This window comes from Physeter macrocephalus, chromosome 14 (assembly GCF_002837175.3).
Source record: "Physeter macrocephalus isolate SW-GA chromosome 14, ASM283717v5, whole genome shotgun sequence".
NCBI classification, from domain to species: domain Eukaryota; kingdom Metazoa; phylum Chordata; class Mammalia; order Artiodactyla; family Physeteridae; genus Physeter; species Physeter macrocephalus.
This window is the reverse complement of record NC_041227.1, coordinates 82,364,939-82,382,207: the sequence shown is the minus strand read 5'-3', so window position 1 is coordinate 82,382,207 and position 17,269 is coordinate 82,364,939. Positions and strand designations below refer to the sequence as shown.

Here is a 17,269-nt window from a genome sequence, read left to right as displayed (position 1 = left end):
TGTATAACTGATTCACTTTGTTATAAAGCAGAAACTGACACACCATTGTAAAGCAATTATACTCTAATAAAGATGTTAAAAATAAATTTAAAAAACTAAAAAAAGTACTAGAGGAGAATATAGAAAAAAATGTTAAAATCCTATTATAGCAGTTCTTGCCAGAACAACAAGAAAAAGGCAAAAACACTAGAAAGGAAAGAGTAGAACTATTTCTATTTACATGACATGCAATTACATTTGACAAAACTCTCAACCATTTTTGTTGGGAACTTTCAGTAAAGCAGACTCCATGGATTCTTCCTGAACGTGATTTAAAGAAGACATGCACACACGTTTGTTAATGTATGTGTGTTTACATTGTGTGTATATATGTATGTCAGCCCCCAATCCAGCATGCTATTTAGTAGAGAAACATCAGAAGCACAATCTCTGAAGTCCTGAACAAGACAAGCATTTCCACTATTACCCCAACAATTTATTATTCTACTAGAGGCTTTAGGCAGGAAAAAGAAATCAGTGGTATAACATGTGATAAGGAGAATATAAAGCTATTTGTACACGATATGATTATATGCCTGGAAAAGCCGTGAGAATCAACTAAATACTACTCAAATAAGAGGAATTCAGAATTTTAACAAGCTACAAAATTCAGACAGTAATTAACAGCCCTCAGATATACAAACAACCACCACTTAGATGATAGGATGGAAGGGAAGGCCTCATCAACAATGGCCACAAAGGATAAAATGGGGATAACCTTAACAAGAAACGAGCAAAAGCTTTACAAGGAAAATGGTAACAACTATACTGAGCAGAGGCTACATTTCCAAAATGTTTGTCCAGTATTTGAACATAAAAGCTGAGGGTGGGACCTCCCTGGTGGTCCAGGGGTTAAGACTCCACACTCCCAATGTAGGGGGCCTGGGTTCGAACAATCCCTGGTCGGGGAACTAGATCCCACATGCTGCAACTAAGGAGCCCGCATGCCGCCAAGAAGACACGGTGCAACCAAATAAATAATATTTTTTTTTTAAAAAGCTGAGGGTGTCAGAGGAGCACCCATTTTATAAGAACACAGATGGCCCCCAGGCCGTAGACCACCGGGCAGGTGGATTTCAGAGTTGGCTCCCGAGTCTTTTGGCAACAGTGCATTTATTCTCTGCAGACAGAGGTCTACTGGTCCCATCTTGAGATGAAACCCAGGAGGGAAGAATTTCCCTGAGGAAAAAACAAGGTGTCTGGAGAACAGAATCTGCCTCAACTACGTCCCCTCACTGACCCCCAACAACAGGAAACCGGATGCTGAGCAGGACCCCTTAATGAGCGTAACAGAGAGCCCCTGAGTGGGTGCAGAGTTTGCTGGAGATGATGAACGCTCGGGTAAACGCCACAGCCGTCACACACACTCAACTCCTCTCCCCTGAAAGTGCGATAAACCCCACTTTCCACGAGACGAGAGAGATTACAGAGTCGGAGCTGGTGAGACCTGGTAGCGTGACTGGGGCCGGGCTCTTGACCAGGGGACTGAACCAGGAAGGGGCCGGGAACCAGAGGCGGTGGCGTGACCGACAAGGAACACCTGGGCAGCCAGGAGCTCAGGCTCCAAGTCAGGCCCCGAGATGACAGCTGAGAGCCCTGGGCCTTCCAGGGAGGAGAGAGGGGACAGGTCAGCAAGAGGACCCTCGGGCAAGGCCTACATCCCAAGAGCGTAAGATGGAAAGGGTGCCAAAGGACACAGAGGAGTAAAACCCAAGAGCCTGGGGTGAGCTCACAACAAGTGGGGGTCTGGCCTGCTTATCTTCACATTCCCCAGATTCCAGCGCCACCCAGGGCCAACACATACAGGTGCTCAGTGAATCTTCAGGGTGAATGAGGGAATCATAAACCTGAGAGACACGCATCGCAGTAAAAGAGAGGCTCTGGGGGCATCTGGGTTCAAATCCTGTCTCGTCACCTACTGTCTGTGGGACACATTACTTCACCTGTTCAGGCTTTAGCTTCTCCAAGTGTAAAACGGAGCTAACCGGAGATTGCACCTGATGTCATCATAAATTTGAGCGACATAATTTACATAAATGGCTAGCGTATTTCTGCAAAAGCCCTTCATGAAAATTATCTCACATCCTGTGAACTATAGCTTTACATTATTTTTTAATTAAAAATAAAACTGCTCTGTAATGATGTATATGGGAGTAGTGGATATATGTATATGTATAACTGATTCACTTTGCTGTACACCTGAAACCAACACAACATTGTAAATCAAATATACTCCAATAAAAACTAATTTAAAAAAATAAAAATACTGCAGGAGAATATAGAAGAATGTTAAAACCCTATTGTAGAACAAAAAGGCAAGAAAAAGAACTAAAAGGCATTACAATTGGAAAAGAAGGAGTAAAACTATTTCTATTTATATATGACGTGACCCTGTATATAGAAAATTCTAAAGAATTCATACACACAGAAATACTAGTGCTAATCAATGAATTCATCAAACTTAGAAGATCAACACACAAAAATCAGCTGTTTCAATACACCAGCAAAGAACAATCTGAAAAGGAAATTTAGAAAATAATTCCATTTACAGTAGCATCCAAGAGAATCAAATATCTAGGAATAAATTTAACCAAGGGAGTCAAAGACTTGTACAATGAAAACTACAAAACACTGATGCAAGAAATTGAAGGCCCAAATAAATGGAAAGACATTCTGTATTCATGGACTGAAGACTTGATATTTTTAAGATGGCAGTATTCTCTCCAAAGCAGTCGTTAACAGGTTCAGTGCAGTCCCGCTAAAAAATTCCAGTGGCCTTTTCTACAAAAATGGAAAAGCCAACCCTCATAGTCATACGGAACTGGAAGGGGCCCTAAACGGGCAAAACAAAAAAATTGGAAAAGAACAAACTTGGAATACTTCACTTTCTAATTTCAAAACTTATTGCAGGGCTTCCCTGGTGGCGCAGTGGTTGCACGTCCGCCTGCCGATGCAGGGGAGCCGGGTTCGCGCCCCGGTCTGGGAGGATCCCACATGCCGCGGAGCGGCTGGGCCCGTGAGCCATGGCCGCTGAGCCTGCGCGTCCGGAGCCTGTGCTCCGCGACGGGAGAGGCCACAACAAGAGGGAGGCCCGCATACCACAAAAAAAAAAAAAAAAAAAAAAAACTTATTGCACAGGAATCTAAAATACACAAAGGAACAAAATGAACATATCAAGAAACAGAAACAGACTCTTGGTTCCCCCGGTGCAGGGGAGGGATGGACAGGGAGTCTGGGATTAGCAGATGCAAACTATTATATACAGGATGGATAAACAAGGCCCTACTGTAGAGCACAGGGAACTGGATTCAGTATCCTGTGATAAACCATCATGGAAAAGAAATGAAAGAGAATGTCTGTATGTGTATAACTGAGTCACTGCTGTACAGCAGAAATTAACACATTGTAAATCAACTATATTCAATAAAAATTTTCAAAAACTTGTATAAAATAGATAAGAAGAACCTGCTGTATAAAAAAATAAATAAAATTAAATTAAAAAAAAAACTTACCGCACAGCTACAGTAATCCAGACAGTGCGGTACTGGCGTGAGCTGGACATAGAGACCAATGAAGTAGAACAGAGTCCAGCAATAAACCCACACGTCTCTGGTCCACTGATTTTCGACAAGGGTGCCAAGACCATTCAACAGAGTAAGAATCATTTTTCAACAAACTGTGGTCACCTCACCTAGGTGATTCTAGTCACGTCTCAGGACTAAGCTAATGCATGACGACCTCAGGGAGCTGTTCCAAGCCATCATAGGGGATCACAGCTTTCAAAGTACTTAAGCCAAATGGAATAATTGTGTACTTACTTAATCTTGGTCTCATCCTGAGGGCAGGGTCATGTTTATTTTCTTCAAGTCGACATTTCCAGTGTTTTTGTATACTGAATACACAAATTGTTTTCATACACCGAAGGGAGAAAATCACTTTTCCTATTCCACAGAGGTCACTTTCCAGACAACTGCTTTGTATCTCAAGCAGTTTATCCTAACAGGACAAGTGAGATGTAAGGTAAGTCACCGAGGAATCAGACACATACCTATTATCCCATGATTAGCAGCAAACATCAGAGATGCTCCAAGGGGAAAACCAAAAACATAATAACCAATGGCATTCAGGAAAGCACCCATCTTTTGTTTTCCTGCACCTCTCAGGACTCCACCAGAGGTGCCCTAAAGAGACGAAAACCAAAACCAGTGTTGCAGTCATTCAGGTGTCATCACATCAGGTCAGAAACACAACCTGGTATTTCACAGCTCTGAATACAGTCACATACCCTATCTCAAGACAGGGACCGCCCCTTACGTAAGAGATAAAGGAGAACATCTGCCTTCTAAAGTTATGTTAAGGGACTTCCCTGGTGGTGCAGTGGATACAACTCTGCGCTCCCAATGCGGGGGGCCTAGGTTTGAACCCTGGTCCTGGAACTAGATCCCACATGCATGCCGCAACTGAGAGTTCTTATGCCACAACTAAGGAGCCCGCGGGCCACAACTAAGGAGTCTGCGAGCTGCAACTAAGACCCCACACAACCAAATAAATAATTTTTTTAAAAAGTTACGTTAACAACAACTACAGCAGCTTTCATCCAGAAACCCACCAAGTAACAGCATTTAGATCTCTATTTAAAAATAGTTCATAAAAGCATAGTTTTAAATAATGTAGAGGTTTCATGGATGGAAGTCTCAGCAGAAACTAGTCTGATATCATGGCTGAAAAATATTAATCCAGTTAGGCTTCAAACATGCCCAGAGCCAGAGGGGTGATGACTGTTTTGCTCTCTGTCACATTCTTGCCACGGCCAGTGTCCAGTCATGGGCACCACATCTTCAGAGTGAGTGTGACACAGTAGAAGGAATCCCTTGGGAAGAAAAGCAAGATGGCAAATGGACCCAGAAATCATGTCATGAGGACTGACTGCTGAAACCAGGAAGAAGCCTCAAGGGATGATTCCAGGGTTTAGCAGAAGGGTCTTCAAATACCTGTAAACCTAGAGAAGGTCAGATGGACCTTCTAGAGGTCAGAGTGGACTCCGGGGTAGCACGGCCCCCCTTGGAGGTGTCACCACGTAGCCAGGAGTCACACAGAGCATCCAGCCCCAGATGAAGCAGGGGAGGCTGGCTAACTCAGGCCTCTCCCACCTGAAATGCTACACTCTTAATTAACCAGTCTGTCCCGCACGTGGCTGCGACTGCTCGAAGCAAGAGCTCCCTCTTTTCAGAAATGTAACCATGGGCATTCAGTTCAAAACTGGACACAAAACAAAACCGTGCTGCGTATAGTTCGCAGAGGTAGAATCACCGCAAAGACTCACCGCAAGTGCATCAAGCAGATGAAAGGGAGCAAAAACGGGCATCACCTGGCTCACAAGGGACACGATAGCTCTGTTGGAGAAAAAGAGAGAGTCAGTGACCCAAAACTCACAGTTAAGTGCAGCACTGATCACCTGCTGGCTGGACGAACCTGCCGGAGTGACCAACCAGTCACCTCAGTCCACATACTACTTTCCTATTTGATACAATGAGGACACGATAAAACCTCACTAACTTCAATGTCACCAGTTAGAATTTAGGTCGAAAGGGACGTGGGCTAGGCTGCCACGACAGAGCATAATTCTTAAAGTTTTGTTGTTGAATATAAAAATGTGAGGGTTGGTTACAGATGAATTGGTTTGCAGGGCAGAAATAGACACAGATGTAGAGAACAAACGTGTGGACACCAAGGGGGGAAAGTGGCGGGGGGTGGTGGTGGTGGTGCTGTGATGAATTGGGAGACTGGGATTGACATATATACACTAATATGTATAAAATAGATAACTAATAAGAACCTGCTGTATAAACAATAAAATAAAATTCAAAAAAAAAGTGAGGGTTGGGAAGAAAAAGCAGCAGGTTTCAGCCTGTGAAGGGTAATCTTCCCCTGTGGCTGGGAGTCTTCCTCAAAAATGCAGCTGGAGGCCAGTGTTCAAGGCAGAGAAAACATCTGCCTCCTCAGGGATGCCCTGAGCTCTGGCAGCTGTGCTGGAAGGTCTGTCTCGCGAGGGCCTCACGTGGGGCTCAGGGGCTCTGGAGAACGACTCAGCAGAGTGGCGGTGACCGCAGGCCTACACCATGGAGCCGGTGTGGATGCAAAACACAACAGACAGCGGTGCTCCCCCCAGAACTCCAGCCTCCCTCCCCTCAGCCTGTGGGGAAGACAGTTAGCCAGCAGGTGCCACCAACTCAGGCAGAGCCCGCAGGCAACCCTCTCACCAGAGCAGCGACCTCCTCCGCGGAGCAGACCCAGGACGGCAGCGTCGGCTAACCCTGCACTGTCTCTACTAGTCAAAGTGACAATGTGGTCCTTCCTTCACAAGTATAAACGTTAAACCAACATGCACCGAACACTGTGAAAATCAACAGCACAAAAAAAAAGACCAAAATGAGCAGGCAGAAGAGCTGACGCAAAAGGAAACAGAAAGAATGCAAAGGGAGAAACTTTTAAAAATTGTAATTCCTATTCTTAGAAATATTCATAAACAGGCATTTAAGGAAAAAGAGCAATTGGGAAAAGTAACTGGAAATGAAAAATATGAACACTAAAATACAGCATTCCACTTAAAGACTGGGTAATGAAATGGACATGGCTAGAGACTAAATTTTAATGGTAAATCGGAGGGAATATTCCAAAACACAGATAACCACAGAAAAGACACATGTCAAATTAATCCATAAATTCTATCATTTATCTAAATTTCCTAGAGCTAAAGAAAAATCCACTGCTTGAGACTGAAAGCCTACAAAGTGCCAGGCAGAATAAAAGATTCACCTGCACCTAAGCACAGCCAAGGACAAAAAGAAAATCTGAAAAAGGGACTTCCCTGGTGGCACAGTGGTTGAGAGTCCACCTGCCAGTGCAGGGTACACGGGTTCGAGCCCTGGTCCAGGAAGACTGCACATGCTGCAGAGCAACTGGGCCCGTGTGCCACAGCTACTGAGCCCACGTGTCACAACTACTGAAGCCCGCGTGCCTAAAGCCCATGCTCCACAACAAGAGAAGCCACCGCAATGTGAAGCCCTTGCACTGCAACGAAGAGTAGCCCCCGCTCGCCACAGCTAGAAGAAGCCTGCACACAGCAACGAAGACCCAATGCAGCCAAATATAAATAAATTTATAGAAGAAAAAAGAATATCTGAAAGATTTCCAGAAAAATAAAATTTCTGGGACTGACGGAGAGAGGCAGGCCCATTGTCTTAACCCCTCTGGGCTGAAGTGCCTTCCCAGGCAGTGCCTGCTGAGTAATTTAAGGAGACATAAACTTTTAAGAAACTCTTCTTTGAGAATTCCCTGGGGGTCCAGTGGTTAGGACTTGGTGCTTTCACTGCTGTGGCCCAGGTTTGGTTGGGGAACTAAGATCTGCAAGCTGTGTGGCCAAAAAAAGAAAAGAAAGGAAAAAAAAAAACTCTGTTGGGCCATTGGCTGACTGCGGAGATAGCAGACACCACACATGACAAGGAACAGAGTCTCTGTGAAAACTGGTTTAGAAAAGTCACCAAATGAATGGGAGAACTACAGACCAGCAGTGACAAAAAGCAAGAACAGCACTGCCTGGGGAGGGAGGAGAGCCTGGTTTCCAGAGTTATCACAGTACAATATTAAAAACATCCAGTTCTTAACAAAAATTTACGAAGCATACAGAGAAACAGGAAAGTAGGGAAAAGGAGATTGTCACAACTGGCAAATATTGTCAGAGTTGACTTTGCAGAACTATGGAAATTAACCAAAGGCTTGCAGTTACTTGGGGAGCCCATATTCAAGAAAAGTGGCTGAATCTTGGTAACGATAGCTCTGTGGTGTCATCCCCTCTTCCCAGCTCAGCAGTAACCTTAAAGTAACAGCCCACACATACTTCCAAGGCTGGAGGAGGAAGAGTGGGTTGAACTCTTTTTAAAAAGTCTCATTTCCAAATTATAGTTACTAATTCATAAAAGGCCACCTGTCTGGTGGCTCCTTAGAAGACCCCACAAAAAGCAGTCTTTATTTCATCAGGTTCCAACTGCCCAGTGCTAAAGTTGACCTTTAGGAGATTGCCAAAAATATTTACAGGGCTTCCCTGGTGGCGCAGTGGTTGAGAGTCCACCTGCCGATGCAGGGGACGCGGGTTCGTGCCCCGGTCTGGGAAGATCCCACATACGATTTCTGAGGGATAAGCCTGCTTTGCTTGTTTTTGCTGTGATGTGTATTAATACCCAACAAGCTTTCAGACATTTTTGGTTTGAGATATCTGTTAAAATTTAAAATATGACACAGGACTTCCCTGGTGGCACAGTGGTTAAAAATCCGCCTGCCAATGGAGGGGACACGGGTTTGAGCCCTGGTCTGGGAAGATCCCACATGCCGCGGAGCAACTAAGCCCGTGTGCCACAACTACTGAGCCTGCGCTCTAGAGCCCGCAAGCCACAACTATGAATCCTGCATGCCTAGAGCCCATGCTCTGCAACAAGAGAAGCCACTGCAGTGAGAAGCCCACACACCACAACAAAGACCCAACGCAGCCAAAAATAAATAAATAAATAAATAAATTTATTTTTTTAAAAATTTACAGGCACATGTTCTAGTTGCTGCTTCCTGAGGCAGTGGAAACAGGGCAAACAACAGACTAACCAACCAACTTGGTAGGAAAGGCTGGGGATGAGGGGTGCATCAGGGCTCACTCTGGAAGCTCAGACATGTTACTGGGGGTCTAGAAGGCCACGCGCACGCCTAGGGCTGCACAGAGGCTCAAGAAAGACCAGGAAGGGCCTAAGCTCTCACCTGCGGCTGAGCTCGAGACTCTGCATGAACAGGAAGTGAAAGTGAAGGCCAAGCTGTAAACTGCCCGGCTGGGTGTTGAAGGTGAACCTGACACATGTAGGGCACACTGGCAGTCAGCTCCACAGACATAGTGTGGTGCAGCCACCAAAAACCTAATACTTCAACAGAAGTCCAGGTAGAATGAGGTACAATGGACATAGCTCTGCTCTAAATGGAGCTAAGAGCACTGCCTTCAGGTTTGTATGAATTCAAGACAGTGGAGACTCAAAATCACATTCCATGGGAAATGTCTGAAGGAATTTCAGACGGTTACCATGGAGAAGAGAGCGTGAGAGATGCCTTCAACTATCTGCAGGCTGTAACTCAGAAGTGGATTTAGATTCCTACAAGCACAAGAACCAGAATAAGTGGGTGAAAATTATGGGTACATTTCAGCTCAAAATAAGGAAGGTGTCCTGGGACTTCCCTGGTGGCCCAGTGGTTAAGAAACCACCTGCCAATGCAGGGGACACAGGTTCAAGCCCTGGTCCGGGAAGATCCCACATGCTGTGGAGCAACTAAGCCCATGTGCCACAACTACTGCGCCTGCGAGCCACAACTACTGAAGCCTCTAGCACACCTAGAGCCCATGCTCCGCAACAAGAGAAGCCACTGCAATGAGAAGCCCATGCACTGCAACAAAGAGTAGCCCCCGCTCACCGCAACTAGAAAACGCCCGTGCACAGTAACAAAGACCCAACACAGCCAAAAATTAATTAATTAAAATTTTTTTTTTTTTTAAAAAAAAGGAAGGTGTCCTGAGAATCAAAGCTGCCTTCAGTGGTAGCAAGATCCTCACCACTGAGGTTATGAAAGTGTAAGTTGGACAACCTGGCAAGGATGTTTTGGAGGAATCCTGATGTAAGATGAGTGATTACATCAAATAGCCTTTTAGATCTCTTTAATTCTGAGACCTTACCAAATTTAGAAAGATTTGCCATTATTTCTTCAAGTTTTTTTTCCTGTCCCCTCTCCTCTCTGTTTTGAAAACTCTAGTTACAGCTTTTTTAGGCCAATCACAGCTCACTGATGTTCATATTTTTCCAGTCTTTTTTCTCACTGCATTTCATTTAGGATATGTATTATTGCTCTATATTCAAGTTCACTACTCTTTTCTTCTACACTACTCTAATCTGCTGTTACTCTCATCCAATATATTTTCATTTCATACATTTTCTTTCAGCTCTATAAGTTCAATTTGTTTTTTTAAAAATCTTTGATGTCTTACTTTAACATGCTCATGTTTTCCTCTATCTTCTTGAAAATGCAAAACATAGTTATTAAAAATTTTAATATCCCTGTGTACTAATTCTATCATATGTTTCATTTCTGGGTTGGTTTCAACTGATTGATGTTTCTGTGGATTTTAATTTCTTGCTCCTCTGTATGCCTGGTAATTTTTAATTAGATGCAGACATTGTGAATTTTAGTTTGTCAAATACTGCATGTTCTTGTAATAATTTAAGTACTCTTGAGCTGTAATACAGTTAAATTTCTTGGAAACAATTTGATCCTTTCAAAGTCTGCTTTTAAGCTTTGTTAGGTGGGACCAGAGCAGGCTTCATTCTAGGGCTAATTTTCCTGCTACTGAGGCAAGGTCCTTCTGAGAACTCCACCAGCCATCCCATGCATTACGAGGTTTTGTTCATTCCGCGTGGTGCGAACACAAACTCTTCCCGACCCTTTATGAGCTTCAGGGATTGTTCTGCCTGCTCCTTTCAGGTGTTCCTTCCTGTCCCTCACCCCACTCCCCTGGCCTCAGGTGGCACCCTTACACGCACAGTCCTCTCAGCGGTCGGCTGAAGACTTGAGGGAGAGCTTCCATATATCTCCAAAGCGCTCTCTGGGCGCTCTCCCTGCTCTGGGACTCTGCCTGGGAACTCGCCACAGAGCCTCCCCACTCCCAACTCCATTTCCCCAACCCAAGGAGATGGGGGTGGGGGCTTTCCCAGGGCCCCCGTCTGCACTTTGTCCTGGAAACTCCTCACACTAAGCTGGGGAAATCACGGGGTCCTCCTCAGGGATTTATCTGGGCTGCCTGTGGTCCAATGTCTGAAAGCCATTTTTTAAAATACAGGTTTTATCCAGTTTTTTAGTTGTTTAAGACAGGAGGGTAAATCTAGTTTCTGTGCCTCCATCTGACCACCTCCCTAGCCCTAAGATTTTACAAGAATGTATTTAAGCACTGGTCTAAAACCAGTGGGGTTGGGTGAAACTAGAAGAGCACACTTAAAAGTAATAAAGCCGAATTTCTCCATAAGCCGAATTTCTCCATAAGCATAATCTGAGGCAACTGGTGCAAATTACTGAAGCTTTTTCATAAGGATTTGGTTTATTCAAGGCACTTTATTGCATGTACATAATTACGCAAACACATCATTACAGAAAATGCAGTAAAATTCAACTTAAGATTGGGTCAGTGGTTTATGCAAACACTGCCCAGATGATTCAGGAGTGCTTGCTGCCAGCGTGCCCTGGACGGGGAGGTGCTTTTCTGGGGATGAGGTTTTTTCCATGTGCTTTTTTTGTGTATCTCTGAGCAAAAACACACTGAGCACAAGAGAAAGCCCATTTGCGTTTGATAAATGAACTGGGTATTGGAGGGGTGGAGGGGGTTTCCATGGGCTTCCTTCATTCAAACCTGTTCAAATTCACTCCCAGCTGCACTACAGATTTTCCTATGGAATAAAATGCTACTCACCTCTCAGAGTCAGAAAAGTATAGTGAAGAAAGCAAGCATAAAACTAAAAATGTTCTCCTAGAAGATGGTACATACTTGTCACTGGTAAAGGCATAGGCAACCACATCCTTTAAAGCAGCAAGTAGGATACCCGTTACAAGTGCGCAAACACCTGGAAAATACAGAAGAAACAACAGGAAATGAAAATCCCCCCGAGTGTGATAAATCCTCATACTGACTTCTCATGAGATATTTGTGTCAATGATTTAAGAAATGTAATAATTTAAAGTGTTTCTTCTTACTGTCTAGGAAAAGAGCACCTAAGGTCAGATGATTCTAACTTCTTTTTCTAAGGGAGACTCATAGAAAAGATGTTCAGTAAGATGACAACATAATCAGAATCTTCCCTAACTGCTCAGATTCCAGAACATTCAAACTGCCGGAGGGTCAGTGAGCCAGGAACCTGGAGAGCCGGGCACACAGATTCTGGTCAGAAATAAGCCTGCACGTGATAACAACTGCCTTTGAAATGATTCCTGTTAGTACCAAGTGGAACAGTATTTAGTTGGTACCTAATAACAGAAAGTAACATTTAGGAGCTTTATTAGTTAATGAGTAAACAGGAGTCAGCATAAAGAAGAAAGATTTCAGTTGAGTTTACACATGTAAATCAGCTCCTAGAGAAATCACGATACATATTTCTAAACGTAGATACAGCTGCGACCAGCGAACAGCAGTGCCACACTCACCTGCACACAGGAGGACGGTGGCACAGGAGTGTTGGGCCTGCTGGGCATCCCCTGCCCCCAGGGCGCTGCCCACCCTGACGCTGGCGGCCACGCCAAGGCCTAGAGGCACCTAGAAATGAATGATCACAAAATCACGAGGAGGAGTCAGAGGGTCTGAAAATCAGAGTATCAGTGCACTAGAGTCTACCTGCGCGGAAACCCAGGACAGAGTCAGAGCTCCGGGTTCTAGACCCGGTTCCAGTAGGTCCTTGCCGTGTGACTGGAAACAAGTGGCTTGGCCTCGCCCACTGTTACAGATGTGTAACAGCTGCCCTGACCGCTGCCCCCATCAGAGGCATCAGAGTAGAACCTCTTAAAGATGCTGGATTTGAGGGCAAAGCACCTCCCTTATTAGCTAAACATATACTATCAAGAGTCAATTCAACTTTGCTACATTCTACAAGATTTAATGAACTATAAATATATAAATCATTTGTAAAAATGAAATGAATCGTGAAAAAAGCACTTAGAACAAAGCCTGGCACACTGTAGGAATTCAACAAAAGCTGATGAAATATGACTCCACCATACGTTATGTGTCCAACATTCCTATGTCTACTTACGCATTAAATCGAACTATGGTCCTTCATAGTAGATGCCCAAACTTTATTTTAATTACTGGTTATGGAACTCTGAAGCTATACGCTTGCTTGCTTCTTTTTTTATTTTTTTGCGGTACGTGGGCCTCTCACTGTCGTGGCCTCTCCCGTTGCAGAGCACAGGCCCCAGACGTGCAGGCTTAGCGGCCATGGCTCACGGGCCCAGCCGCTCCGCAGCATGTGGGATCTTCTCGGACCGGGGCACGAACCCGTGTCCCCTGCATCGGCAGGCAGACTCTCAACCACTGCGCCACCAGGGAGGCCCTGCTTGCTTCTTAAATAGACCATTATTCAACTTGCAGAGTCATGTCGGTTCTCCTGTGATGACAGTGCTGCCCTCAGGGGCTGTTTGTGAAACACGGGTTGTGTAGTAACCTGATTTTAGTTCTCAGGTCTGCTGTTAATAATTTATATGTCAGCTTTAACTTCTTATTCCTACTAGAAGCAGCATCCTCCCGAGAGCCGTCTAATTTGTTGCTGTTTGAGAACCAGCCTAAGTGAAGTTGATAAAAAAATATGTATTAAAAATGGTTAAGATTAAGAACTTGAAAAACAATGGACCTGACTATATAAAAAATTTACAAGACTTGTGGGCTTAAAGTATACATATTGGCTTCAGCTCAAGATGAATGACCAGCTCACATGCTTAACCCCCTTCCTTCCCCAAATGCCACTAAAATGTCAGTAAAGATGCTTAACAGAGAAGAAACTCATTAACGACTCTGAGACTAAGTGAGCTGATGAGCTTCTGGAAGAGGGAAAGGACAACAGGAAGCCAGAGTCCAGATGAGAACAAGGAAAAGGCTACATCCCACTCATTCTTCCCACAGGGGCCCCAGGAGGCAATGATGAGCAGTCCTGTGGACTCATGACAGGGTCACAGACAGCACGGCCAGACCCCACTGCCGACCGGCCCTCCCTCTCAGACTCACTGCAAAGCGACTGGTGGTGTGAGTGCCTCAGAGCCAAGCCCTTCTCGTCTTGGGGGATGGGAGGTGGGATGGGGCAGTAGGGGAGGTCAGGACTGCAGCTCCCTGCTCCCCACGCATAAACCCTTAAGATGTCATGTGACAGATCCCACCTCTGTACTGAGCCACTGTGCCTCTGTGCTGCTCCTTCCCATGCAGGGGAGAGGTCTGCTGGAGAAAAATCCACAAACGACGGGAAAGCCATGTCAGCCATTTAGTTTATAAATCAATGCATTTTCCTTTTCTTGCCTAATTGCACAGGCTTGAATCTCCAATAAAATGTTCATTATAATTGTTGAATATTAAGATTCGTGTCTTCAGTTATCTAATGGTCTCTGTCTCTCATCAAACGTCTCTGAATACGGCATCCCCGCCAGTCTCTATCCTCTCCCTGTGGAATTCCTACTACATATAAGATATATAATGGGTCTACATCTTTCACATGTTCCAGTTCTACTTATTCTCACTTGTATTTACTGTGGCAAAATACACGCAATGTGAAATTTACCATGTTAGCCATTTCTTCCCTTATTCCAGTAATTACTATGTGGTGTATTTTTTTAAACCGTTATAACCATTTTAAAGTACACACTTCAATGGTATTAAATACGTTCATAATGCTGTGCAACCATCACCATCATCTCCAGAACTCTTTTCATCTCCTACAGCTGAAACCCTGTGCCCATTCAACAATAAATCCTCACCCCCCCTCCCCCAGACCCTGGCAACCACCCTTCTACTGTCTCTATTATTTTGACTAGTCTAAGTACCACATATGAGTGGACTTGTACAGTATTTGTCTTTTTATGTATGGCTTATTTCATTTAACATAATGTCCTCAAGGTTCATCCACACTATTCCATGTGTCAATCTCCTTCCTTTTTTAAAAATAATGATAACCCCATTGTATGTATATATCACATTTTGTTTAACCATTCATCTGTGGAAGGACATTCGGGTTGCTTCCACGTTTTGGCTCTTGTGAATAAGGCTGCTGTGAACATGAGTGTGAAAATATCTCTTTGAGATCCTCCTTTCAACTCTTTTGGGTATACATCCAAAAGTGGAATTGCCGGGTCATATGGTGATTCTATTTTTAATTTTTTAGGAACTACCATTTTTCTATTTTCCCATGGCAGCTGCATCATTTTACATTCCAACCAACACTGCATAAGGGTTCCAATATTTCCACTCCCTCGCCAACACTTACTTTCTGTTTCTTTTCTTTTTTCTATTTTTTTTTCTCGAGAGTAGCCATTCTAATGGGTGTGAGGAGGTATCTCAACGTAGTTTTGATTTGCATTTCCTAATGATCAGTGATACTGAGCATCTTTTCATGTGCTTATTGGCCATTTGTATATCTTCCTTGGAGATAATATCTATTCAAGTCCTTTGCTCATTTTAACATCAGGATGTTTTGTTTTTCGTTATTGAGTTTTAAGAGTTGTCTATATATTCTGATTAGTAATCTTTATCACATAGGTGATTTGCAAATATTTTCTCCCATTCTGTGGGTTGCCTTTTTTTTTTTTTGCGGTACGTGGGCCTCTCACTGCTGTGACCTCTCCCGTTGCGGAGCACAGGCCCTGGACGCACAGGCTCAGCGGCCATGGCTCACGGGCCCAGCTGCTCCACGGCACGTGGGATCTTCCCGGACCAGGACACGAACCCATGTCTCCTGCATCGGCAGGCGGACTCGCAACCACTGCGCCACCAGGGAAGCCCGTGGGTTGCCTTTTTACTCTGTTGATACTGTCTTTTGATGCACAAAATTATAAAATTTTTATAAAGTCCAATTGTCTATTTTTTCTTTTGTTGCCTATGCCTTTGCTGTCATATCCAAGAAATCATTGCCAAATCCAATGTTGTGAAGCTTTTGCCTTATGTATATACTTCTAAGAGTTTTATTGTTTTAAGTCTTAGATCCACTTTGAGTTGATCTTTGCACACGGGTGTAAGGTCCAACTTCATTCTTTTGCATGTGGATATCCAGTTTTCCCAGGAACATTTGTTTTTATCAAAAATCACTTGACAATATACATGAGGGTTTACTTCTGGGCTCTCTATTCTATTTCATTGGTCTGCATATCTAATTCCATCTATTTATATGCCTTTCTTTTATTATGCCTTTTATTATGCTTTTTATTATTATTTATTATTATTATTTATTATGCCTTTTATTATGCCTTTTATTTTTATTATGGGAATAATAAATAATAAATTTATTTTATTATGGGAATTTCCACAGATCTATCTTCAAGTTCATTATTTGATTTTTCAGTTTTAACTAATCTATGAATTTAAATCTATTAAATTTCTGTGGCTGGCTATATTTTCAACTTTTTAAAATCCTACTTGGTTCTTTTCCAAATATCGTTCTTCGGGTTTCAATTCCTTCTTTTATGCTGAATGATTTTGAACATACGACTTTTCTGTTCTCTGATTATTATACCATGATCTCAAATTCCAAACTCTAACTTTCCTGTTTACTGTATCTGTTAACTCTTGCTCTCGGTGGATTATTTCTCTGTATTTTATCATTTTTATTGTAAGTTCACCAGTAAGGGGACTTGTTTTTTTCCCCATAAAAATAATGAACACTTATTGCTTCACAGTCTCTAACAAAGGGAAGCCTGGGACAAGAAAGAGAAACTAGAATGGTGGTTGCCAGAGGCTGAGGGCAGGAGGAACGGGAATTATTCAATGGGCAGAGTTTCAGTTTTGCAGGAGGAAAAAGTTCTGGAGATTGGTTGTAGAACAATCAAAATATGCTTAACACTACTGAATTGGGCAGTTAAAATGGTAGTTAAGATGGTAGACTTTATGTTATGTGTATTTTACCACAATTGAAAATAAAAATTAATAAAAAATGAAGCCTGTGATAGAACAGGTAGAAAAGCAGAAGATCTGAAGATAAGGTAGAATTGGCAGATAGCTTCAGTTTACTGCACAGCTATAAACAAGCTCCACGGGACTTCCCTGGTGGCCCAGTGGTTAAGAATCCACCTTCCGATGCAGGGGACACGGGTTTGATCCCTGGTTGGGAACTAAGATCCCAAATGGTGCAGGGCAACTAAGCCTGCTTGCCGCAACTACAGAGCCCACATGCTCTGGAGCCCGCATGCCACAACTAGAGAGCCCGTGTGCTGCAACTACTGAGCCCACGCGCTCTAGAGCCTGCACACCACAACTAGAGAGAAGCCCATGTGCCGCAATGAAGAGCCCACACGCTGCAATTAAGACCCATCACAGGGCTTCCCTGGTGGCGCAGTGGTTGAGAGTCCGCCTGCCGATGCAGGGGACACGGGTTCGTGCCCCGGTCCGGGAAGATCCCACATGCCGCAGAGCGGCCGG

The 17,269-nt window shown here is 43.8% G+C and overlaps 1 protein-coding gene across 1 annotated transcript in view; it reads right to left on the bottom strand.

Moving 5' to 3' along the window:
• Positions 1-17,269, bottom strand: part of SLC47A1 (solute carrier family 47 member 1) — a 52,961-nt gene that overhangs the window by 8,120 nt on the left and 27,572 nt on the right. Inside the window, exons 11-14 of the mRNA XM_055089769.1 lie at positions 12,310-12,418; positions 11,657-11,732; positions 5,363-5,432; positions 4,088-4,220 (exon numbers count right to left, since the gene is read on the bottom strand). Coding sequence (XP_054945744.1) covers positions 4,088-4,220; positions 5,363-5,432; positions 11,657-11,732; positions 12,310-12,418 — 388 coding nt within the window. The remainder of the gene's footprint in view (positions 1-4,087; positions 4,221-5,362; positions 5,433-11,656; positions 11,733-12,309; positions 12,419-17,269) is intronic.